The sequence below is a fragment of the Gopherus evgoodei genome, chromosome 15 (assembly GCF_007399415.2).
Source record: "Gopherus evgoodei ecotype Sinaloan lineage chromosome 15, rGopEvg1_v1.p, whole genome shotgun sequence".
Lineage (NCBI taxonomy): Eukaryota > Metazoa > Chordata > Testudines > Testudinidae > Gopherus > Gopherus evgoodei.
This window is the reverse complement of record NC_044336.1, coordinates 3,076,456-3,100,315: the sequence shown is the minus strand read 5'-3', so window position 1 is coordinate 3,100,315 and position 23,860 is coordinate 3,076,456. Positions and strand designations below refer to the sequence as shown.

Here is a 23,860-nt window from a genome sequence, read left to right as displayed (position 1 = left end):
CCCATTTTGTAGCTCTACATTTGAGTAGTCCTTCCTATGTGAAATACTTTGCACTTGTCTTTAATTTCATCTTGTTGATTTCAGACCAAATCTCCAATTTGTCCAGGCTTGTGTGAAATCTAATCGTGTCCTTCAAAGTGTTAGCAACCCTCCCAGCTTAGCGTCACCTGCAAATTTAATAAGCATACTTTCCACTCCATTATCAGTCATTAATGAAAATATTGACTGGTCTCAGACCCAGGGCTGACATCTGTAGAACCTCACCAGATACATCCCTGCAATTTGATAGCAAACCATTGATAACTTCTCTTTGAGTAAGATTGTTCAACCAGTTTTCCACTCACCTTACAGTAATTTCATCTAGACCACATTTCCCTAGTTTGCTTATGAGAATGTCATGTAGGACTGTGTCAAAAGCCTTGCAAAAATCAAGAGATCCTACCTCATTGTCACTGGTGTCCATTATGTTAGACATCCAATTGCTACTAAACTTTCTGGTAAAAACTGAAACAAAAAAAGTCATGTAGCACTTCTGCCATTTCCACATTTTCTGTTATTCTCTTTCTCTTTCATTGAGTAATGAGTGGGGAAAGACTTGTGATCCATACTTTGTTCAGTGTGCAGGGACTCTCCAGACTTTAGAGCATGCAGAGGAGCAGTGTGCTGTAATGAGCACCCATGGAGCTGGGCATGGTCTGATACACCCATCTGAACTGGGCAGACATGCACAGGCCTTAGCTCTTGCTCTGGGGATGGGAAGGCAGTGGGAGCGTCTCTGGTCAGACCTTCCACAGGAGGCAGAAAGTGGGAGAGGAGAGACAGCTTGTGAGCTCACTGGGTATCCTGTCACTAAATGGGAGTTGTGGTTTGACATTAACTATATACGGGTGTGGAGGGGAGATGAGCGTCTGCTTTCTCCATGCTGGGAGCTCGGCTGCCTTATCTGTGTATTTCATACTTTCTAATCTTATCTGTGAATGCCCTAGCTTTGGGATGCCGGGGGTGTTCTTGGGAGGAGTTTTACCTCTAAGTTACTGACACACGCTCAGCTCAGGCTCAGTGAAGTGCTTGGGCTGGGAATAACATTTTGTATTTCAGTGCTCTGTCCAGTCCAGTTCTAAATGTCCCAAGTAACTAGACTTCAACTACTTCCCTGGAGAAGGTTCCAATGCCTGGCGAAGCAGTTTGTGTCTGTGGTTCCACACTGCCACAGGAGATTGATTGGCAGGTTTATTGGGGCACTGCACTGAGACAAGCAATGTTCTCTTAACCTCATTAGGGCTCATTGGGACATGAAGAGGGAAAGATCCTGCTTGTCCAGATGGAGATGACCCAGGTGAAGTTAGATATTGACAGGAAGATTGCAGAGAAGGATGAGGAACTTGAGTAGCTGAAGAGGAACCACCAGCGGGGGGTGGAGTCTATGCAGAGCACCCTGGACACTGAGATGAGGAGCAGAAACGAAGCCCTGAGGCTAAAGAAGAAGATGGAGGGGGATCTGAATGAAATGGAGACCCAGCTGAGCCATGCCAACCGCCTGACTGTAGAGACACAGAAGCACTTTCAGAATGGGCAGGGACAGCTTAAGGTGGGCACCAGTAGAGTTTGTTCTTGTACCTTACTGTGGACCTTACCTTGTTTAGCTGTGAGTCTTACTATGTGTTTCACCCCAAAGGATTCCTAGCTCCAGCTGGACGATGCTCTTAGAGGGAATGAGGACCTGAAGGAGCAGCTGACTATCGTGGAATGTCGAAATAACCTGATGCTGACTGAACTGGAGGAGATGCGAGCAGCTCTGGAGCAGACGGAGTGAGCCTGGAAAGTGTCCGAGCAGGAGCTGACAGATGCCAGTGAGCGAGTGCAGCTCCTGCACTCCCAGGTGCTTTCTCCCATCCTTCTCAATAGGCAGGTGGGATTGTCTTGAAATGTGGGTGGGATGACCTGTCTTCCAATGTGCCAACAGAACACAAGCCTCATCAATACCAGGAAGAAGCTGGAAGCAGACATGTCTCAGTTGCAGAGTGAAGTTGATCATACCATCCAGGAGGCGAGAAATGCAGAGGAGAAAGCCAAGAAAGAAATTACAGATGTGAGTTCTGCTGCTTGCATCCCACTCTCACTTCTGTGTGCTAGGAAAGGAGCATGGGGGGGGTGTGTGCAATGACAACTTTGGCCCTCCCTGTACGGCAATGGAGAGGGGAGAGGCGGGGCTCAGGGACGAGGCCTGTGCCAACTAGCTCTCTTTCAGGTCTTTCCCAGGAAGGAATCCTGGAGCCAGGAGTGATGGCTAACCTCACTACATGACACAGGGCAGCAGGTGCTCTGCCAGTTTTGGTGCTCAAATGGCTCTCACTGTCCAAGCCCTGGAGCTGCATCCCAGCGCTCCAGCCTGCTGGCTCTGGGCCACAATGAGCAACTGTTCTGTGCAACCCACCTCGGGCCTGAGGAGTCAGGGTGCCAATCCCATCTTTGCCATCCTGCTCCTTCTCTTTTCTCCTCTCTGTCCTCCTGCACCTCCCACGTTGCTGGCAGCGTTCAGCCAGACTCAGCCCACAGGAATCAGATGAGCTCTGCATACTATTGCCACGAATTAAGGGGACTGCCCCATGTCAGACCCTAGGCCCCTCCCTCAGTTTTGTCCTGCCATATTGCTCGGTGAGATGCTGCTCATGTGGCCCCAGTGCAGACCATGACCAGGTCTCCATGGCTGGATGATTTTCACGGGGTGGATTGCAGAAGAGTCTGAGCTATGAATTGCAGCCCTGAGCCCCAATGAGAACCACCTCAGTGCTCAAGGCTGTTTGTATCCAGGTTACTTCTGGCCCCATCTCTTGTGTTTTACTTAATTGCACTTCCTAGCAGCTAGGTGCCCTCCACAACTAGCACAAACTGGCTGCTTTGCTGGCATCTCAACAGAGGCCAAGGTCTGCGTGAGTCACATGGCTGAACTCCCTTCTCCAGGCACTGGTGAGGTAGCATTTGGGAAGCTGATACTATCTATGCTGTGCTTGTGCTGTGGATGAGCAGAACCACCATGGCTGTCAATGCATGAGTCCCCATAGCATGGCCAGGCTCACTGGCTGAGCTTTTATCCTCCCTGGATAAAATCCTCCCTCTGAGGAGCTGGATCCTGGGAAGAGAGCATGAATGTAGACACAGAGCTCCCAGTGACAGCCTCAGCAGCACAGAGACGATGCTCATTAACAGGATAATTGTGCACCTAACTAGGTGGCCCTGATGGTGGAGGAGCTGAAGAAGGAGCAGGACACCAGTGCCCACCTGGAGAGGATGAAGAAAAACCTGGATCAGACGGTGAAGGACCTGCAGCTCCGTCTGAATGAGGCAGAGCAGCTGGCATTGAAGGGTGGCAAGATGCAAATCCAGGAACTGAAGGTCAGAGTATGGTTGGATTTGGGGAACAGAGCAAGGCTGGATTTGGGGATTGGGGCTGGGCTGGATTGGGGGGACTGGGTTTGGTGGCTTGGGGCCTGGGTTTGGGGCTGAGCTGAGTTTGGAGGGACTGGGGTTGGGGCTGGGCTGGATTTGGGGGTCTGGGGATCAGGCTGGGTTTGGGGATTTGGGGATCAGGGCTGGACGGAGTTTGGGGAAGGGGATGGACTGGGTTTGAGATTTCTGTGGGGGACCCTCACTACGGCCACTCCATCATGGCTGTGCTAAGGTGGTGGTGGCAGGTCTCACAGAGGCCTCTGCTTCGGTGGGTAGGGGCTGAATGTTCCTCCTCAGGGTGAACCCCAGCCACTTGGTGTTAGGAACTCCTAATCTCGGGCATGGTGCTCCAGCATGGCCACGGTGGGGTGGCCCTCGACAGTCAAGCAGATGGATCTGAGGGGGAGATCATGTGAATCCCATTGCAAGCTGGCATGGGGCCATGGAGGTCTCTCATGGGGATTTGCCCAGCCCCTTGGGCAGGGGCTGCTCATCCAGAGTGCCTGGACTTGGCATTTGCTTTTTCTTGTGTCTAGTGGAACATACGTATTCAGCTGCAATGTGGTGGCAAAACCTGAGTGAAAGGCAAATACAGCCTGAGCTCTCCCTGCCAACACCTTGCCCCTGCTTCCTCCCCTCCCTGGCTGCAGTAGAGCCACGGGCACATCACTGTCTTTGGCTGTAAGGTGCCAGCAGGCGTGGCACTGCGTAACTCATGCTGCTGCTAATAAAGGCCTGTGACTAGGCCACAACCCCTCAGTCCCATGCTCCAGAGCAATGGCCAGAGGATTCACTTGGAGTCACCAAGTCTCCTGGCTCATCCACAGGCACAACAGGTGTCTTCTACCCACATCATGGCCATCAGGGCCCAGGGCCATTATGCACATGCAGCTCTTTGCTGTTTGCTCTCTTCACTGTCTTATTGTACTTAGGTTCAGGAGCTGGAAAATGAGCTTGATGCTGAGCAGAAGCGAGGCATAGAGGCCATTAAAGGAGTACGCAAATACAAAAGAAGGCTCAAGGAAATCACTTACCAGGTACCGCTGGGAACCACTGCTCCCATTGCAGCTCCACTGCATTCCAAGCACATCCCAGACATTGGCTTCTCCAGCCTGACCACATTGCTATTGCTTTCCCCGCAGTCTGAAGAAGACAAGAAGAATATTGTCCGGCTCCAGGACTTGGTACACAAACTGCAGCTGAAAGTGAAATCCTACAAGAGACAAGCTGAGGAGGCCGTGAGTGCAGAATCCGCCAATCTGCTGAACAAGGATTTGCAAAGCTGCCTAGGACTCAGGACAGCCAAATCCTTTCATGTGGATGGAACGGGGTGGGGGAGGATCCAAATCCCCTGGCAGTTTTGGAAATCGCTGCCTAAATTCCTAACTGTTTAAGACTTAGGGCGTATCTACATGGGGAAGTGTAACTAGCTGGCAAGGCTGTGTGGGGCACAGTGCTGTGCAGGTTGCGAGGAGGGCCATGGCATTCTCTGAGGCCTGGTGCTGGGTGGGGCACGGGGTTGACTGTGCTGGAGATGGCATGGCAGGGCGTTGCTGACGCTGAATGGGGTGGTTGCTGCTGACAAGGGGCTGAGTGTGGCATGGCGGGGCACTGCTGGTGCTGGGCGGGGCATGATTCTGAGCATGCTGGGTCAGGTGTGGGTGGTGATTGTACGGGGCAGAATGTAAGTGCAAATGGGGTAGGGTGTGGGCGCTGATAACATAAGAACGGCCACACTGGGTCAAATCAAAGGTCCATCTAGCCTAGTATCCGGTCTTCCGACAGTGGCCAATGCCAGGTGCCCCAGAGAGAATGAACAGAACAGGCAATCATCAAGTGATCCATCCCCTGTCACCCATTCCCAGTTTCTGGTAAACAGAGGCTAACGACACCATCCCTGATGGTGCTGGGCAGGACAGTGCAGGTACACATGGCATTAGCTGAAGGTGCTTTGTGAGACATAGTGCTGACAGTGCCAGGTGGGGTGCAGGTGGAGACGGCACTGGGTAGGGCAAAGACACTGATGGTGCTGAACAGGGCCCGGGTACTGAGGGCACTGGGCGGGCATGGTGCTGACAGTGCTGGGGGTGTGTGGGTGCTGACGGCACTGTTTGGCTCTACAGGAGGAGCAGGCCAACACCCATCTGTCGTGGTGTCATAAGGCCCAGCACGAGTTGGAGGAGGCTGAAGAATGAGCCAACATCGCAGAATCCCAGGTCAACAAGCTGCAGGCCAAGAGCTGCAACATCGGAAGCAAGGTGGTCATAGGGCTCAAAATTTCTTATCCACAGGGACTTCACTCCTAAAACAATTCAGAGTTACAGAGCTTTGAAAATAAAGTCCTGAGACATGTCCGCCCCCCATCCTGACCTCATCCCTTCTCCCAGCTCAAAATTTGTCACCTTTTGAGAGCACCTCCAGCCCGCTCTCTCCTGCCCGTCCCCCTACGTGGTGCAATGGGTGGCCCCCTGCTAGGCGCAGCCAGCACCCTGCTCATAGAGTCTCTGTCTTCTTGCCATGTGCTTCCCTGGCACACTATCGCCCCCTCCTTCACCTGCAGAGAAAATCATTGTTCGAGGTTAATGGGCAAGTAGGGGAGAGTCACTCCCAGTGATAGTCCTCCATTGAGGTGTCAAACACTCTCTGGGATCAGGGCTGCTGTCTGGAATGCAATTCAAGCAGCTGCCATGGCACATTTATTATTATCATTGTACAAGTATTCAACATAAAATACAAAATGGAGTTTATCATTTGTTACTGACATATTGCACCCTGTCACAGGGCTGACCTGGGATAACTATCAGTCCGGTGATTCTGGCATCAATCCTGAGCAAGTTCCTGGAATGGCTCATACTGGATTCAATCAATGAAGAACGACTTAGCAAAACAAAGAGAAGGTTTAGGGTCACTTGATCCCAGTCTAACAGCCTCTTCAGTCTAGTAGAGAAAGATCTAACACGATCCAACAGCTGGTAGTTGAAAAGTAGACAAATTCCAATTGGAAATAAGGCGAACATTTTTAACAATAAGGGTAATTAACCATTGTTACAACTTACCAAGGGTTGTGGTGGATTCTCCACCACTGGCAATTTTAAAATAAAGATTGGCTATTTTTCTAACATCTCTGCTCTAGTTCAAGCAGGCATTAATTCAGGGAAGTCCTGGGCCTGTGCTATATAGGAATCACAGTGCTCTCTTCTGGCCTTGAAATCTGACTGTGTGATGTAATTAATGCCAATCAATCTGGTTTGATGGCAAATAGTTCCTGCCAAATGAATAAATGCTCTTTGTCGTGGAAGGGAGGGATAGCTCAATGGTTTGAGCATTAGCCTGCTAAACCCAGGCTTGTGAGCTCAATCCTTAAGGGGGCAAATTAGGGATCTGGAGCAAAAATCTGTCTGGGGATTGGCCCTGCTTTGAGCAGGGGGTTGGACTAGATGACCTCCTGAGATCCCTTCGAACTCTGATATTCTATGATTCAAGGTTGGCTGGTTGTTAGAGAGAACTGTGCCCATGGAATATATTGGACTTTAGTAAGACATTTGACCTAATGCCACAGCCATTCAGCTAAATAGGCTAGAAATGTACAAAAATCAATGGAGCCCATATTAAATGGACTAAAAACTGGCCACTGAGAAAACTGTGGACAGTGAGGCTCTTCTGCCTGCTTTCTATAAGGGACTGTCTCTCTCACCCCAGCATGGGGAGCACATTTGCTGAAGGCAAGACATGAGACCAAAAAGCCATATAAATGAGTCCTTCAGCAGGCACTTACACTAGTAGCTGTGTGGCATTTCCCTGGCCCACATCCTGCCTACTCCCACTAGAGGGAGCCACCATGTACTTGTCCCCAGGCAGCATCAAGCTAAATTGCATTCCCTGCTGCCTCTGGCACCTCACTGCACTTCTGGAGGTCTGGCTCATCTGCACTGTGGCAGTCTGCTGTGCCATGTCAGCCAGCCTAAGGGGACAGAGAGCACTCACAAAACACAGGCTGGTTAACTGCTGTAAATCCTCAAGCTGCTTTGCCTTCAGCAAAGATCTGCCTATAGACCCCTCCTCTCATGCTGTGGGCCTGCCAGCTGCAGGCCTGGAAATAACTGTTTCTTTGCCTGCAGTTTTACACATTGTTGCCCCTAACTGCACACTTAAAATCACGTTGGGATTCTAGCCCCCATGGTAATTCCATTATCTCAGTAACTTCTAAAGTATCTTTATTTATTTATCTACAGAAGTCGGAGGAATGAGGTCTCACAGTGCGACTGCAGAGGTCTTGCATGCAACATGGATGTCTGCAGTCAGGGTAGATGTACATTAGCTGATACAAATAAATGGAAGGACACACATCTGGTCTCTGTTCTGGCCTCCTTTATTCAGCCCTGTGTAGAAGAGTTATTATTTGGGAGAAGACTTGTGGGAAATGAAAGGTTAATCTTGCAGGGACACTGGCATCAAACAGATGGCAAAGTTAAGGTTGTTTTGGTGAGTGTGTCTGAGTAAGGTTGATTTGCGAGGGGGATGGACAGTATACGTCTCTGTACCTGACAGAAGGATCTCTGATGTACACAAAAGGCTGTTTGGGAGGCCTGGACAGGCATCTCAATTGTCCTCCAGAGTCTCAGCTTTCTTTTTTTTTAAAGTTAGTCTGTAGCGATTAGAGATTGACTATGCAAAGAAAACATTCAGAACTTGAATCAAGTGTAATTGATACAGCAATGGTTCCCTGAGCTTGTGTAGAACCTGAAACAATAACTCTGAGGTATTCTGCTCCATTAATTTCAGTTGAGTATTAACTCAGATCAATAAAGACACTTCATACACCGACATGACTAACTTCACTGCTCCTGCCCGCATGTCAGAAAGGCAAGGAGGGATCACACCCTGCACACTTACTCATCATCCATGAGTGAGAGGAATGGGGATTGGGCTGGGGGTGGGGTGGTCAGGGAGCATGACGAGCAGCCTGAAGGGTTGGGCACCCAGCATTCAGAAACTGGGCAAATGCTGCAATGGGTTAATGGACATCTCCTGGGCAGTGAGGGAGTTGGATGGCCTCATTCACTCTCAGCCACCTGCTGGCACAAAGGCAATTTCCGTGTTTTTAATGTGTGTAATGAGCAGACAATGAGGAAGGAGGAGCTGTAGTGCTTTACATGCCTTGACCATTCCATCACACAACCTCCTTCATGTCTATGACATTCTCCCCATGTTACCTGTGGCCTCTGTGCACCAGCTGTGCTGCCAGACCACCTCTGTGGTGAATACACTGGGAGTGGCAGTGCCCCCGAAAAGGCAATGCTGGTTTCATCAGTTCTGCACCCCTCTCCCCAGAGTCTGTGCAGTCTGAGCTGTGATTGGGGCATTCCTGCAACCCAGTGAATCTCTGCTGCTGCAACAGCTTGAAGGGGGTTGGAAAACGGACTGGGGCATCAACCCAGGCAGCCGTCCGGCTTCTCTAACCTGTACGTGGGGCTGGTCTATCTTCTGCCAGCCACAGCATAAGAGAGGAGAAAGGGTGAGGACTGATGAGGAGCTGTGACAGTTCTCAGGGTGCTCAGAACTAGGAGTCACTTGTCCTTTGAGCAGATGCAGGGCTGCAGAATTTTGCCTAGCAATACACCTACAGTGGTGGTGCTCACGCCTCATGGCCATAGCCCCTCCCTTGGTTATATAAGGTGGTGACCCGCCCATCAGTTCCTTCTTACCACATATGGATGGAGTTAGACCTGTGTGTGGACATAACCTTACATGCTCTCACTACCTTAGAGTTTTTTTCTAGTTGGCTAAGTTAGTAATACCCTTAGTCTTAGTGTCGGTTTTATTTAGCTAGGAATTCCCTGTGGTGCCCTCACCAGGGTTCAAACACTGTCCATCATCAGGGAGGGAGCGAACCCAAACAACGATCACCACATGCAGTTCTTGTTGTGCTTGAGTGAGGCCCATGTCAAGGAGTGGCCTTCGACCTGTAGCTTGTTCAGGATTTAAGTGGCTCAGGATCTTCACCTAAAACAGCACCTGCTCCAACAGGCCTTGCGGCCTGCTTTGGCACCGAGGTCCATGTCGGATCGGAGGTTGCCATGAGGTTCCAAGACTGCTGCTGCCTCGCGCTCCGGAGCAGGCGCCTCTCCAAAGAGATGGAGGAGCCGTTCCCTATTGAGTGCACCAAGATCACATAAGACGAACTGAGTTGGCTCCAGATCTCCTGTGGACTTTCTCTTGCCTCTCTCAGGAAGAGCATGGACCAGCACAAGTTAGTGCTGGCACTTGGAAGGGCACAGGTGGCTCTAACCACTCCCTGGTGCAGTAGTAGTATTTGGTCTGTATTTTGTATAACTTAGAATGAAGGTTAAATAATAATAAGATAATAATGTAGCATGTATTAAATGTACTGATATATGATTTGACCATATCCTGCCAGCCACCCTTTTTGGATAGCAGAAAGGAATGGCCTAGTAGGCCATTGGTAGAGATGCATCAGCCAGAATCTCTTTGTGTCTGGACTGATTTCAAGGCAGTAACAGACCTTTGAGGTCACCACTCTGTTGTAGGCTTAGCATTTTAAAATAAGTAAAAGAATGCCATGATTGTTTTTCTTCTGCATTGCAATTTGATGTTCCTGTTCAAAATGTTCTGTGTAAATTAATTCTGTTTTGTGTGTGAATGAGGAATGGGTGTTAAGAGATAAGTGAGAAGACCATCGCTGAACCAGATGTTCTAGGGAGCGCTGGAGACAGATGCAAGGGTGCCAGGAGGCTGCAACATGTCCCTATTGAAATATCAGAGGAAGGCAGATTGACGACTCTAAAGATGAGACAGGCACCTATTAATGGGGACAAAACAGCAGTGATCAAAACCAGCCTGGGATAACTTCCTGAGAGACTTGATGAAAGAACAAGATAAAGGATGAGGATAATTTAAGAAAACAAGTACTCGTCAAACAACAATTGATTTTCCTTCATTGGGACCAATGAGTTTTGCACCATCATACTGTAATCACTGTATAAACAGGGTGCCTTGCCATGAAACATTGAGTTTGTCCTGCCAAGACTTCCCTGGAGCATCGTGTTGTGACCGACAGAACCTGGCTTCTACCTACCCGTAATCAACCTAGCTGGCCACTACATTGATCTGCACTCTGGACTGGTAACTATAACATTGACTGGCAGGACAGTGCGTGTGTGTGGTATGATGGAATGCATATACTAATTGTCTTCAATAAACATGGCATATTGCCTTCCTTTTCCCTGAGAAAGATCCCGTATGTTTCTTATAAGCGTAACATTTTTTGGTGGAGAATTCCAAAAGGGGGAAGACATGCACTGTGATTGTTGAAAATACTGCTAAATATTGCTAAAATACTGCTAAATATTGCCAAATATTTACGTATAAAGTGATTAATCATTCAGGTGTGCACACTCCTGGTCGTAGAAGTGCCAGGCATTCCCCCTCTACACACAGACCATGGAGTCACTCCTAGCCACTCCCACCTCTGAGACTCCTCCCCCCACACCCTGGAGTCACTCTCAGCTCCCCAGAAACAGTCCATCCTCCTCCCCCCCCCCCAACAAAGCGTGGTGTCACTCCCAGCCACCCTCCACCCCTGAGACACTCACTCACGCCCATCACCCCAATCGGGGTATGGGCCGCCAACCACAAATCTCCAGAGTCCTCTATCCTGGGCCATTCGGCTCTGGACTCATTCTCAGCCACCCCGAGACAACCTTCCCCCCCTAACACACTGGGAGTCACCCACAGCTACCCTGATACATCTCATCACTCCCCGCACACATAGCATGGTGTCACTCCCAGCCACCCCCACCCCAGAGATCCCTCCCTTACAAACACTCTGAAGTCACTGTCAGCACCCCCGATACATCCCATCACTTCCTCCCCTCTGCCACACGCACTGTGGTGTCACACTCCCCCCACACTTTGGAGTCACAGCCATCCCGACTCGAGATATTCCTCCCCCCGCACACACACCATGGAGTCACTCGCAGCACCCTCCCCTGAGACCACCACACCTTGGAGTTACTACTCTCAGCGCCCCGATACATCCCATCACCCTCCCACACACACACCCTGGAGTCACTCCCAGTCACCCCCAGCCCTGAGACTCCTTCTCCCCACACATCATGGAGTCACTCTTAGGACTCCTGATACATCCCATGACCCCCTCCCTGCTGCCACACATGCCATGGTGTCATTCTCAGCTGCCACCCCCTCCCTCACCTTGAAGTCACAGCCATCCTCACCAGAGACACTCCTTTCCCCTTCCCACACCATGGAGTCACTTTCAGCCACCCCTGATACATCCCTTCACCTCCTACCACAGACCATAGAGTCACTCATAGCTAACCCCAACACCCCCTCTCCCCCACACACTTTGGAGACACAGCCATCCTTATCCCCAAGACACCTCCCCCACACCCCATGGAGTCACTCTCATCACCCCTATATATCTCATATGCCCCCTCTACACACACACTCTCAGCCACTCCCACCCTCCTGAGACACCCTCCCCCCTCTCACACACACACTTTGGACTCATTCTCAGCCACCCCAGAGAGAACCCCTACACACTCCCCCCACAACCTTCGAGGGAGTCACCCACGGCTACCCCTGATACATCCCATCGTCCCTCCCTGGTGTCATTCCCAACCCCCTTCACCCCCCCCTGCACATAGCGGGAGACACTCACACCGACCCCCAATAGAGCCCATCACCTCCCCACACACATCCTGCGGGAGTCACTCGCGACTACCCCAATACAGCCCATCACCCCCCCACGCACACACCGTGAGACTCATCTATGGCTACCCCCGCTACAGCCCATCACCCCCTCACACGCACACCACGGGAGTCACTTACTGCCACCGCCGACACAGCTCATCACCCCCCCCACACACACACATACCCCACGGGAGTCACTCAGACTACCCCCGATACAGCCCATCACCACACACACACACACACCCTGCGGGAGTCACTCACCGCTACCCCCGATACAGCCCATCACCCCCCCCACCCACACACCGCGGGAGTCACTCAGTCTGCCTCCAATACAGCCCATCACCCCTCCCCCCGGGCACATGCCATGGGAGTCACTCACGGCTACCCCCGCTACAGCCCATCACCCCCCCACCCACACACCCCGCGGGAGTCACTCACCGCTACCCCCGATACAGCCCATCACCCCCCCCACCCACACACCGCGGGAGTCACTCAGTCTGCCTCCAATACAGCCCATCACCCCTCCCCCCGGGCACATGCCATGGGAGTCACTCACGGCTACCCCCGATACAGCCCATCACCACACACACACCCTGCGGGAGTCACTCACCGCTACCCACGATACAGCCCATCACCCCCCCCCACCCACACACCCCGCGGGAGTCACTCAGTCTGCCTCCAATACAGCCCATCACCCCCCCCCCCCCGCACATGCCATGGGAGTCACCCACGGCTACCCCCGATACAGCCCATCACCCCCTCACGCACACACCGTGAGACTCATCCACTGCTACCCCCGATACAGCTCAGCACCCCACCCCACAGACACCATGGGAGTCACTCACGCCTACCCCAATACAGTCATCACCCTCCTCCTCCCCCACACCCCGCGGGAGTCACCCACGGCTATCCCCGATACAGCCCATCATCCCCACCCCCCACACATCGCGGGAGTCACTCACGGCTACCCCCGATACAGCCCATCACCCCCCCCCCGCACACACACACCCTGCGGGAGTCACTCGTGACTACCCCCGATACAGCCCATCCCCCCCCGCACACACACACCCTGCGGGAGTCACTCGTGACTACCCCCGATACAGCCCATCACCCCCCCCGCACACGCACGCACACACCCCGCGGGAGTCACCCACGGCTACCCCCGATACAGCCCATCACCCCACCCCACAGACACCATGGGAGTCACTCACGCCTACCCCAACACAGTCATCACCCTCCTCCTCCCCCACACCCCGCGGGAGTCACCCACGGCTGCCCCCGATACAGCCCATCACTCCCAGCCACCCCGACTCGCAGCCGAGTCTCTGCCGCTCCCGCAGGCGGGGCCGGGCCGGCGAGGGGCGCTGCCCGCGGGCGGCGGCAGGGAGGGGCGGGCCGGCGGGCGGGGGGCGCGGCCCGGGGGCGGCTCGCGCTCGCTCCGCACTGCCAGCGCCGACCGGGCGGGCGGGAGCTCCGCGGCGCAGCATGTCGGGCTCGCGCTGCCAGACGCTTTACCCCTTCTCCGGGGAGCGGCACCGGCAGGGGCTGCGCTTCGCCGCCGGGGAGCTGCTCACCCTGCTGCAGGTGCCGGACGGCGGCTGGTGGGAAGGGCAGAAGGAGGACGGGCTGCGCGGCTGGTTCCCGGCGAGCTACGTGCAGCTGCTGGAGGTAGGAGCCCGGCGGCACCGAGTGCCTGGCGCGGGAGGCTCGGGCCGCGGGGGAGTGCGGGGCAGGAGGCGAGTGTGGGGAAGGGGCTCCGGAGAGGAGTGCGGGGTTTGGGGAGCAGCGGGAGGTGCAGGGTTGGGGAGCAGGAGAGGAGTGCGGGGTTAGTAGGGGAAGGGGCTCCGGAGAGGAGTGCGGGGTTTGGGGAGCAGGGGGAGGTGCAGGGTTGGGGAGCAGGAGAGAAGTGCGGGGTTAGTAGGGGAAGGGGATCTGGAGAGGAGTGCGGGGTTTGGGGAGCAGGGGGAGGTGCAGGGTTGGGGAACAGGAGAGGAGTGCGGGGTTAGTAGGGGAAGGGGATCTGGAGAGGAGTGCGGGGTTTGGGGAGCAGGGGGAGGTGCAGGGGTGGGGAGCAGGAGAGGAATGCGGGGTTAGTAGGGGAAGGGGCTCCGGAGAGGAGTGCGGGGTTTGGGGAGCAGGGGGAGGTGCAGGGTTGGGAAGCAGGAGAGGAATGCGGGGTTAGTAGGGGAAGGGGCTCCGGAGAGGAGTGCGGGGTTTGGGGAGCAGGGGGAGGTGCAGGGGTGGGGAGCAGGAGAGGAGTGCGGGGTTTGGGGAGCAGCGGGAGGTGCAGGGGTGGGGAGCAGGAGAGGAGTGCGGGGTTAGTAGGGGAAGGGGATCTGGAGAGGAGTGCGGGGTTTGGGGAGCAGGGGGAGGTGCAGGGGTGGGGAGCAGGAGAGGAGTGCGGGGTTAGTAGGGGAAGGGGATCTGGAGAGGAGTGCGGGGTTTGGGGAGCAGCGGGAGTTGCAGGGTTGGGGAGCAGGAGAGGAGTGCGGGGTTAGTAGGGGAAGGGGATCTGGAGAGGAGTGCGGGGTTTGGGGAGCAGCGGGAGTTGCAGGGTTGGGGAGCAGGAGAGGAGTGCGGGGTTAGTAGGGGAAGGGGCTCCGGAGAGGAGTGCGGGGTTTGGGGAGCAGCGGGAGTTGCAGGGTTGGGGAGCAGGAGAGGAGTGCGGGGTTAGTAGGGGAAGGGGATCTGGAGAGGAGTGCGGGGTTTGGGGAGCAGGGGGAGGTGCAGGGGTGGGGAGCAGGAGAGGAATGCGGGGTTAGTAGGGGAAGGGGATCTGGAGAGGAGTGCGGGGTTTGGGGAGCAGGGGGAGGTGCGGGGGTTGGGGAGCAGGAGAGGAGTGCGGGGTTAGTAGGGGAAGGGGATCTGGAGAGGAGTGCGGGGTTTGGGGAGCAGGGGGAGGTGCAGGGTTGGGAAGCAGGAGAGGAATGCGGGGTTAGTAGGGGAAGGGGCTCCGGAGAGGAGTGCGGGGTTTGGGGAGCAGGGGGAGGTGCAGGGGTGGGGAGCAGGAGAGGAGTGCGGGGTTTGGGGAGCAGCGGGAGGTGCAGGGGTGGGGAGCAGGAGAGGAGTGCGGGGTTAGTAGGGGAAGGGGATCTGGAGAGGAGTGCGGGGTTTGGGGAGCAGCGGGAGTTGCAGGGTTGGGGAGCAGGAGAGGAGTGCGGGGTTAGTAGGGGAAGGGGATCTGGAGAGGAGTGCGGGGTTTGGGGAGCAGCGGGAGTTGCAGGGTTGGGGAGCAGGAGAGGAGTGCGGGGTTAGTAGGGGAAGGGGCTCCGGAGAGGAGTGCGGGGTTTGGGGAGCAGCGGGAGTTGCAGGGTTGGGGAGCAGGAGAGGAGTGCGGGGTTAGTAGGGGAAGGGGATCTGGAGAGGAGTGCGGGGTTTGGGGAGCAGGGGGAGGTGCAGGGGTGGGGAGCAGGAGAGGAATGCGGGGTTAGTAGGGGAAGGGGCTCCGGAGAGGAGTGCGGGGTTTGGGGAGCAGGGGGAGGTGCAGGGTTGGGAAGCAGGAGAGGAATGCGGGGTTAGTAGGGGAAGGGGCTCCGGAGAGGAGTGCGGGGTTTGGGGAGCAGGGGGAGGTGCAGGGGTGGGGATCTGGAGAGGAGTGCGGGGTTAGTAGGGGAAGGGGATCTGGAGAGGAGTGCGGGGTTTGGGGAGCAGGGGGAGGTGCAGGGTTGGGGGGAAGGGGATCAGGAAAGGAGTGCAAGGTTGGAGGAGTACAGAGTTTGGGGAGCAGAGAGAAGTGTGGGGTTTGGGGAAAGGGAATCAGGAGAGCAGTGCAGGGTTTGTGGATCAGAAGTGAAGTGCAGGGTTGGGGTGAACGGGATGAGGAGAGGAGTGTGGAGTTGGGGGGGAGGGGGATCAGGAGGGGAGTGCAGGGTTGGGGTGAAGGGGATCAGGAGAGGAATGCAGGGTTGGGGTGAAGGGGATCAGGAGAGGAGTGCAGGGTTGGGGGAATGTGAGGTTTGGTGAGCAGGAGGGAGTGTGGGGTTTGGGGATCAGGGGAGGAGTGCAAGGTTGGAGGAGTGCGGGGTTTGGAGAGCAAGGGGATGTGCGGGGTTGAGGGGAAGGGGATCAGGAGAGGAGTGCGAGGTTATGGGGGAAGGAGATACTTGAACATCCACCTAGGCACTAGAAGGGAAGGGCTGCACAAGCGGGGCCCTGTGATGCAACGTACATGAAAAACGCTAGGTGCTGTATGAAACTCTGCAGGTGGCTAGCTCAGGATTGAGCTGTTGCCCTCCCCAGACCCTCTGGGCATTTGCCACTGGCTCTGCTCACACTCCCTAACCTGTGTGCAGGGCTGAGCCCTGGCAGAGCAGTGTTGCCAGTTGAGGCTCAGCCCTTCCCAGCACTGGGGGAGAGAGGATGCCTGGTGTTAAGGCTCATGTTAAAGTTGCTAATCACCAGTTGTGTGTTTGTTAATATCAGTTTTCACAGCGAGTCCCTGGCAAATTAAGACCTGGGATAGGGTGGGGATTGAGGCAGCGGGGGGCAGGGAAGATGGATGCAGGGCTCGGGGAGGCAGCAGAGGCCAGGTGCAATGGACGGGGGGCCCCGGCTACCACATGGTCGGGGGGTGAGGATTGGCGGCTGGGGGTCAGTACCTGCTGCTGTGTGGTCAGGGCTGAGGATTGGCATCTACTGCCATGTGGCCGGGAGTTGGCATCCAGGGTTGGCATTCGGGGTCCACATTTGCTGCCGCGTGACTGTGGAAGGGGTAAGTATTGGTGTCCAGCGCCAACACCCGCTGGATCCCGGGGTTGGCACCTGCTGCCATGTGACCAGAGCCAGGGACTGGCACCAGTGGCCAGCACCCATAGGAGCTCAGGGTTGACATCCAGGAGCAGTGTCCAGTGTCAATGGCCAAGGCTAGGGATCGGAGTGCATGGCCGGGGGTTGGCACCTGGGGCCAGGAACCACTACCAGGGATGGTGCTTGAGGTCCACACCTGTTGCTGTGCAGCCAGGGCTAGGGGTCAGGATCCAGAGCCAGCACCCGCCGGAGCCTGAGGCCAGGGATCTGCACCCAGGGCAGGCAGCCGGGGCTGGGGAGCTGCACTCGGGGCTGGCAGCTGCTGGAGCCCAGGGCCAGCACCCAGGATCAGCGACCATGGCTGAGGTTTGGAATGTGCTGCTGGAGATCAGCACCTGGGGACAGTGGCTGCCACCGGGATTGGGGGTTGGCGCCATAGGCGAGAACCAGGGATTGGAGCCTACGGCTGCGCTACCAGGGGTTGGAGCCTGAAGACCCATGGCTGAAGGCCAGGGCTGTGAGGCCAGAGAAGAGCTGGGGGGTCAGTGCCCGAGAGCCTTCTGTTGGCGCCTGAAGCCCCATGGCTGGAGCCCTGGTCCGCAGCCAGGCTCCCTAAATCCCCATCACCCAACCACACCAGGGCTAAAGCGTGAGCCCCACTAAGTCCCCCTTCATCCCAGGTAGAGAACTCACCTTTCTCCTTCAACGTTGTTCCCCACCTGTCTCCAGAGACAATGCAGGGCAGCGCATCCAGGAGCAACAGGGAGGGAGGGAGGGAGGGAGAGGGGCTGATACTTTGCATGCTGCATGGCAGCCGGGACACCCCCTGGTGGCCGCATGCAAGAAATGCTCATTCTTTTAAAACGGTTTCACCTTTGGTAAGTTCCACACCTTGCTGAAGTCATTAGTTGCAGCCACTGTGCAATGCAATGATATTACGATACCCCAGTAATACAGTGCTGGGAGCTCACCACGGGCATTTATTTAACTCACGTCTGCAGTAAAGCTGTGTTTCACAGTGCTCTGTATGAGACCTTTCCTCCTGGGTTAGGGAGCCTTTCAGTTGCATCTGCTTCGTAAGTATGTACCCCTCAGTGGTGAGCTTGCTCGCATCCAGATCCATGCCATCTGGTCAGACCTGATTTGCCCTGGGTTCACGATTGTGTTATATAGAGTCTTGGTGTCCATGTGACCTCCTGCTTGGTTAGAAATGTGTGTCTCTTTTCCTGGCTGGTGCTGCATATACTAATAATGACAACCCGCCACTAACACAAGAACTCTTTGGTGAATGGAAACACCCCCTTCATAGCAGGTATTTCCATCTTTGTCACTAACGTTGACGTTTGCTTCCACCACCCCAGATCCAAGCTGTCTTCAGGGCTGTCCAGTTTCAGATTTTAGTCCTCCACTGAAAACCAGCCTCAAGTACACCTCACTACCAAGCACTCATGTTATCTGATTTGCAATAGCTAAAGAGCTGCTGAGAAATTCTGAGAGTTGTGTGTCTGTGTGGTGTGGTGCTGTAAATACAGGAGCTGAGTTGTGTGGCCACATGTGATCCTGGGAAGCTCCCTCCTTTACCCACGGCCCTGGTGTAGGGGGTGAGCTGAGGGCAGAAAAAGATTGACCCTATGGACCATTCTCATTTATCCCAAGGACTGTAGTGGCCCCTTTGAAGGGTGTGGAGGCGATGTACAATGCTTGGGTTGTGCTGTGATATGTCCCCAGGAGCTGTCATCTGTTGTGTAGGATTGTTTTCTAGGAAGTATTCCCTTCAGAGCTGAATAGTGATGTGGTTAGGAATATAGATCAGCTTCTCTATGAGGAGAAATTAATAAAAGTGGGACTTTTCAGCTTGGAAAAGAGATGACTAATGGGGGGATATGTTAGAGGTCTATAAAATCATGAGTGGTATAACAAAAGTAAATAAGGAAGTGTTATTTACTCCTCCTCATTATACAAGAACAAGGGGCCACCGAGTGAAATTAGTAGGTAACAGGTTTAAAACAAACACAAGAAAGTATTTTTTTGTGCAACATATTGTCAACCTCTGGAATACCTTGCCAAAGGGCATTGTGAAGGCCAATACTATATAACGGGTTCAAAAGGGAGCATGATAGATTCATGGAAGATAGGTCCCTTTATGGCTATTAGCCAGGATGGGCAGGAATAGTGTCCCTAGCCTGTTTGCTAGAAGCTGGGATTGGGTGACAGGGAATGGATCACTTGATGATAACCTGCCTGTTCATTCCCTTTGGGGCACCTGCCATTGTCCACTGTCAGAGGACAGGATACTGGGCTTGATGGACCTTTGGTCTGACCCAGTATGGCCATTCTTATGTTCTTACATCCTTGAGGTAGCAGAGTGTCTCCTGCTTGTGTGTGTTTTATACAGGGTGGAAGACATTTACACAATAGCAGTGTCTCAAAGGGCTTGTTTAACAGTACATTTAACAGTACATTTCAGTGTCTGCTTTTCTGATTTGTGTTTAGCCAGAAATCCCTTATATAAGAAGCAGCAGCAGCATATGCAAATTCTGCTTCACTGAAAATTGTCAGCACTTTTTATAGGCACTATCATCTCCCCTAGCTGCAAATCTTTGCGTGGAGCTGAATGTGTGTTCCAACAATGCTTTAGATGGCTTGGGAATTTGCTTTGGCCAGCAGCCAGCTCTGGACCAAGAATTTCCCCATTATTTTGCCTTCATTGGATGGCACTTTCACATACTGATGTAAAAAGCAATATAAGGCACTTGTAAGGCCTCTGCGACCTGTTTGTCAGCTGTCTAAGGGGCACACACTTCTCCATGTTGGCTCTTTCAGAGGGAAGTAATAGCACAAAGAATTTCTGTGTGGAGTGGAAAGTGCAATGGTTATATGGCTCCATCCCTGCCTTTTGCCACTCCATATCCATCTTATTGCCCCCTGCAGCCTCAACATACTGGCTGAGTTGAAGGTGGCCAAGGAAAAGGATGTGGGAGACAGCTTCTGCCTGTGACATATGACTTAGTTACCAAAGAGTTTAAGACTTATGTAGGATCCTAAAGAACGATGCATGCTGTGCCTGGAGTCTCTGGTGCTTTGGGCAGTAGTAACTCTCATCACGATGTTTTCAATCCATGGGCTGAAAACACCTTACTGTCAGGGAGGCCAGCCATTGCAGTGTGACTGGGGAGTTTATGGTGGGCACAGGCCAGCTGAAATGTATGGCCCTGAGCCTTGACAAGAATTGCAGTCTGTCCGTGGGCTGGCTGCAGCAGGAAGTAGAAGGGAAGAGCACAGGGCCCCACTGGTTTTTCTTCTGACCTCTTTTATCAAAGACAGAGAGAGGATGCAGGTCTGAGGAGAATATATTCAAAAGTGCCTCATTGACGTGGGAGCCTGACTCGCACTGGCTTCCAGTGAGTCCCAGGCTACTAAGCACCTAAGTCACTTCTGAAAATGGGTCTTGGGCTCCCAAGTCATTCAGGTGCTTTTGAAAATGTTCCACTAAGCAACTGTCTGCATGTGCATTGAAGCAAAGCCAACAGGAAGCGGGGTGGCACAGGGGAGGTGTATCTCAGGGGTGGCACGGGGTGGGTGGCACAGGGGAGGTATGTGGCAGTGTGACATGGGGGAGGAGTATCTCAGGGAGGGCCACCTGGCCACAGGCAGTGGCAGGAGATATGGTCTGTCTCCTCCCCTTGCTGGCAGGCTGGGGCTGGAGGAGCAGATTGTCCTTTCCTGAGTCTCTCCTGCAGACTGAGGTTACAGACAGGCCAGTAGCTGGGCCTGGCAGTGCCATGCTCTGCTGACTGGTTGCAGGGAGCCACTTGCCCTGCATTCCCGCTGGTCTCTGTGAAGGGCAGGAGCTGGGCTATCCCAGCTGCCCTCCTGCTCTTCCAGAATTAGGGCTCTGCAAAAGGTCAGAGAGTGCTTGCAGTCTGCCTGGCTGTCTTCTGCCTCTCCTTGGCTGCTGGGATTGCTGTTGTCTCCCCTTCTCCATTGGCTGAGGGAGGAGGCTTGCCTGTCAACAGCATGGGGCTCTGTGGTAGAGCCTATGGGGCAAGCTACAGCTGCTCACGGAGTTATTTTGGGGAAGTTCTCTGGCCTGTGCTGTGGAGGAGGTGGGACTAGTTGCTCACAGTGCTCCCTTCTGGCCTTAGAATCTATGATTGTTATTGGGTGAAGGAAAGCTCCCTCTGTTGCAGTCATGAGACAGGGCTGGAGGTGAATGGGAGTATATGTAGGTTGGGCTAACTGTATGACCGCCTTTGCTATGCAGTGTGACTTTGGAGAATTTGGGAGACCCAGGCTTGTGTGCAGTTCTGGGCAGTCTTTGTGTCCTGCCCTGTGCTCTGGTACTCAGCTTGTTTTTACTGATCATGTGGGAAGCTAATGATCCCCTGCCAGTTCAACCTACAGAATCACAGAGGGCAGCCTACAGAAGGGGGAGTGAGGGCAGGTATACGATTGTCAATTGAACAGAACCGTTATATAGAAATGAATGTGGCGACATCACTACCCATTCCAGAAGCATTATTTGTAGGGTTCAAGGAAATGAAAGTATTAGAAATGAAAACTCACCAGGGACTGAAATTCAGCCTTGGCATTTATGCAACAGAGATTTTCAGAATGTTGATAAAACCAAACCAAGCCATTTTTCTAAGGATCGCCATGGAGCAAATGCTCAGCACTGGGTGATCACAGAGGAAGAGCAGTCCCTGCCCACAAAGGTTACACTCTATGGGCTCGAGCCTGGTGAGCTGGTTAAGTAGCCAGACAGTGACACAAGGTCAGCAGCTCTTAGGCAGCCTCAGCATAGCGATTAGCTGCTCCTGATACTACCAGCTTTAGTGAAGTTAAGCTACTTTGCTCAGTAACTGTGTGGATCTGCAATTTATGTCAGATTAGAAATACTTACATTTGCATAACCAGCTCAGTACAAGGCAAAGTGAAGCATCAGCAGAGCTGATTCAAATTCCTCCTATGCCACCAACTTATTTCATGAATGTGTCCAAAACACTTGAACGCTCTCTTTTTAATTTTCAGCTACCTTTGCTTCCATTGATCTCCTACGGATTTATAAACCAAGTGCTGTTTTAGTGATGTTATCATCATGTTCTCAAAACACATGCATTTCCCTTCACTTTGATAGCACTGCAACATTCACTTCTTGTGTTAAAGCACAGGCAAGCCAGAGCACAATATATCGGAGTAATGTGGGGGCGCTGGGCATGGTGAGGGTGACTCCCAGTACTTTCAGGAATACAGCACAGCAAACCTTTGCATGATAGCATGGGTAAGGTCTAATAAGGATTTGTAAGTGGCCAGTGACAACTCATTGCCATTTTTGCAATGGAATTCTTGGATTTAACTGGAGCTTTTATAGTATATAAATCAGAGCTATTGAAGTGTGATAGAAATACTAGCATACAGCAGCCTCCCAGACATGTAGTGGGTATGCTGCAGATCCCAGGAAAATGTGCAAGGGTTTGTTTAGAGGAAGCTGTAGTTAAGATTGCACAAGCATGTCCATTGTGATGGCTCTTTCCCCAATATCTTTAACTTTAATCTTTCAGTCTGAAACTTCGCACATTCTGCACATTGAGCTCAAACAATCAGAGGCTCTCATGTTCAAAGACAGTGGGGAAAATGCTATTTTGCCATTACAAAAACAGTTTTTGCTCCATATTTTTAAGGGTCTAAGGCCCCAGTAGGACATGACAGACACGTGACATTTGTACAGTTATGGTTCCCATATCATAGATGTGGCTAGCACTGGCCTGGTGAAAATTGGTACTGGCCACTGACCAATTGACTTTGCGTGCATGTGCCTATGTATTCCGGGTGAACAGATCCATGAACAAATATGAAGGGGCTCCTACATGCTGGGTGAAGGTCTCTTTGGGAGACTGCTTACTCCTTCTCTACGAGGTGAGAGCTCTGCAGGAGCCTGGATTCGTATGTGCACAGCTTATGCAGGTGACAGTAAACTACCACTCTGTTGCAAATAGTTACACACGATGGAATTTTTCTTTATTCACTTTTGTAAACACATTAGGAAACTCCATCAAAACACTACATGAACATTAAGATTGCAAAGTGATGCACTTGAAAGTCCGGAAATGGCAAAGATCACTTCTGCAGCCTCAATTCTGCCACTTGTGTGTGTGTATTAGGATTAGGGTGCACTCTTTAAATAACTTGATCAGAGACTATTTTCCGATCAGATTGACCTGTCTCACACACAAGGAGTTTGCATAGCAATGAGGCTGGGGTCCAGAAGAATACTGCATCATTCAGCAAGGGTCAGTGAATGAGAGAAGGTTCCATTTGGCTACTGCCTCATTCAGTGCAGCAGGCTGGTGGTATATGGTGGCTACACATTGGACAATAAGTGTCCAGGTACACATTTAAAACCTGCTTCAGTCCCTGAGCTCTGTCTCTCTTGTGCACTGAATGAGGCAGAAGAAACTAGTATGTGGTCATGCAATTCAAGACTGTATCATGCACATATACAAAGTGGCATGGGCGACTCTAATGCTGGCCTATCTTAACTTTGAGTGCCTGAATTTGCAACTTTAACAGCATTAATTGCATCCAGCTATCTATATGTGTAGCACCCCAATCCACCCAAATACCTCCTTTAGTGCCCATCTCCTTACTGGTTCTGATGGACGGGGCTGGGTTCATCTGGATCCCACCTCCAGTTCAGCAGAGTGTAATTTCCTTATTTTCTTCCCATATGAACTTATTTGGTGGTACCTCCACCCCCTTGCTCCTTTCTGGCAGGGTCATCGGGGCAGGTTGGAAGAAAAATTCTAACTGCAGGCTACCCCCTGCTTTCTTGCCACATAGTTAGAGACTCCCAAGAAATAACACCAACGCATACAATATATTCAATAGAGTAATTATAATAAATGGGTTGTAAATATAACACAACAGGGTAAAA

General features: G+C 52.9%; 1 protein-coding gene across 1 annotated transcript; it reads left to right on the top strand.

The window, feature by feature from the left end:
* Window positions 1–1,936: 1,936 nt before the first annotated feature.
* LOC115635725 (myosin-7-like) lies at window positions 1,937–5,642 on the top strand. Its single transcript, XM_030534871.1, has 5 exons — window positions 1,937–2,089; window positions 3,229–3,399; window positions 4,380–4,484; window positions 4,590–4,685; window positions 5,571–5,642. The coding sequence occupies exons 1-5, from the start codon at window positions 1,937–1,939 to the stop codon at window positions 5,640–5,642; spliced, it is 597 nt and encodes a 198-aa protein (XP_030390731.1).
* Window positions 5,643–23,860: the final 18,218 nt, after the last annotated feature.

Excerpts from the sequence above, each read along its gene's own strand:
- LOC115635725 (XM_030534871.1), top strand. The coding sequence starts at position 1,937 with ATGACCTGTCTTCCAATGTGCCAACAGAACACAAGCCTCATCAATACC. Across the intron at positions 4,485-4,589 it reads TCAAGGAAATCACTTACCAG|TCTGAAGAAGACAAGAAGAA; the intron begins GTACCGCTGGGA and ends CTTTCCCCGCAG. Across the intron at positions 4,686-5,570 it reads AGAGACAAGCTGAGGAGGCC|GAGGAGCAGGCCAACACCCA; the intron begins GTGAGTGCAGAA and ends TTGGCTCTACAG.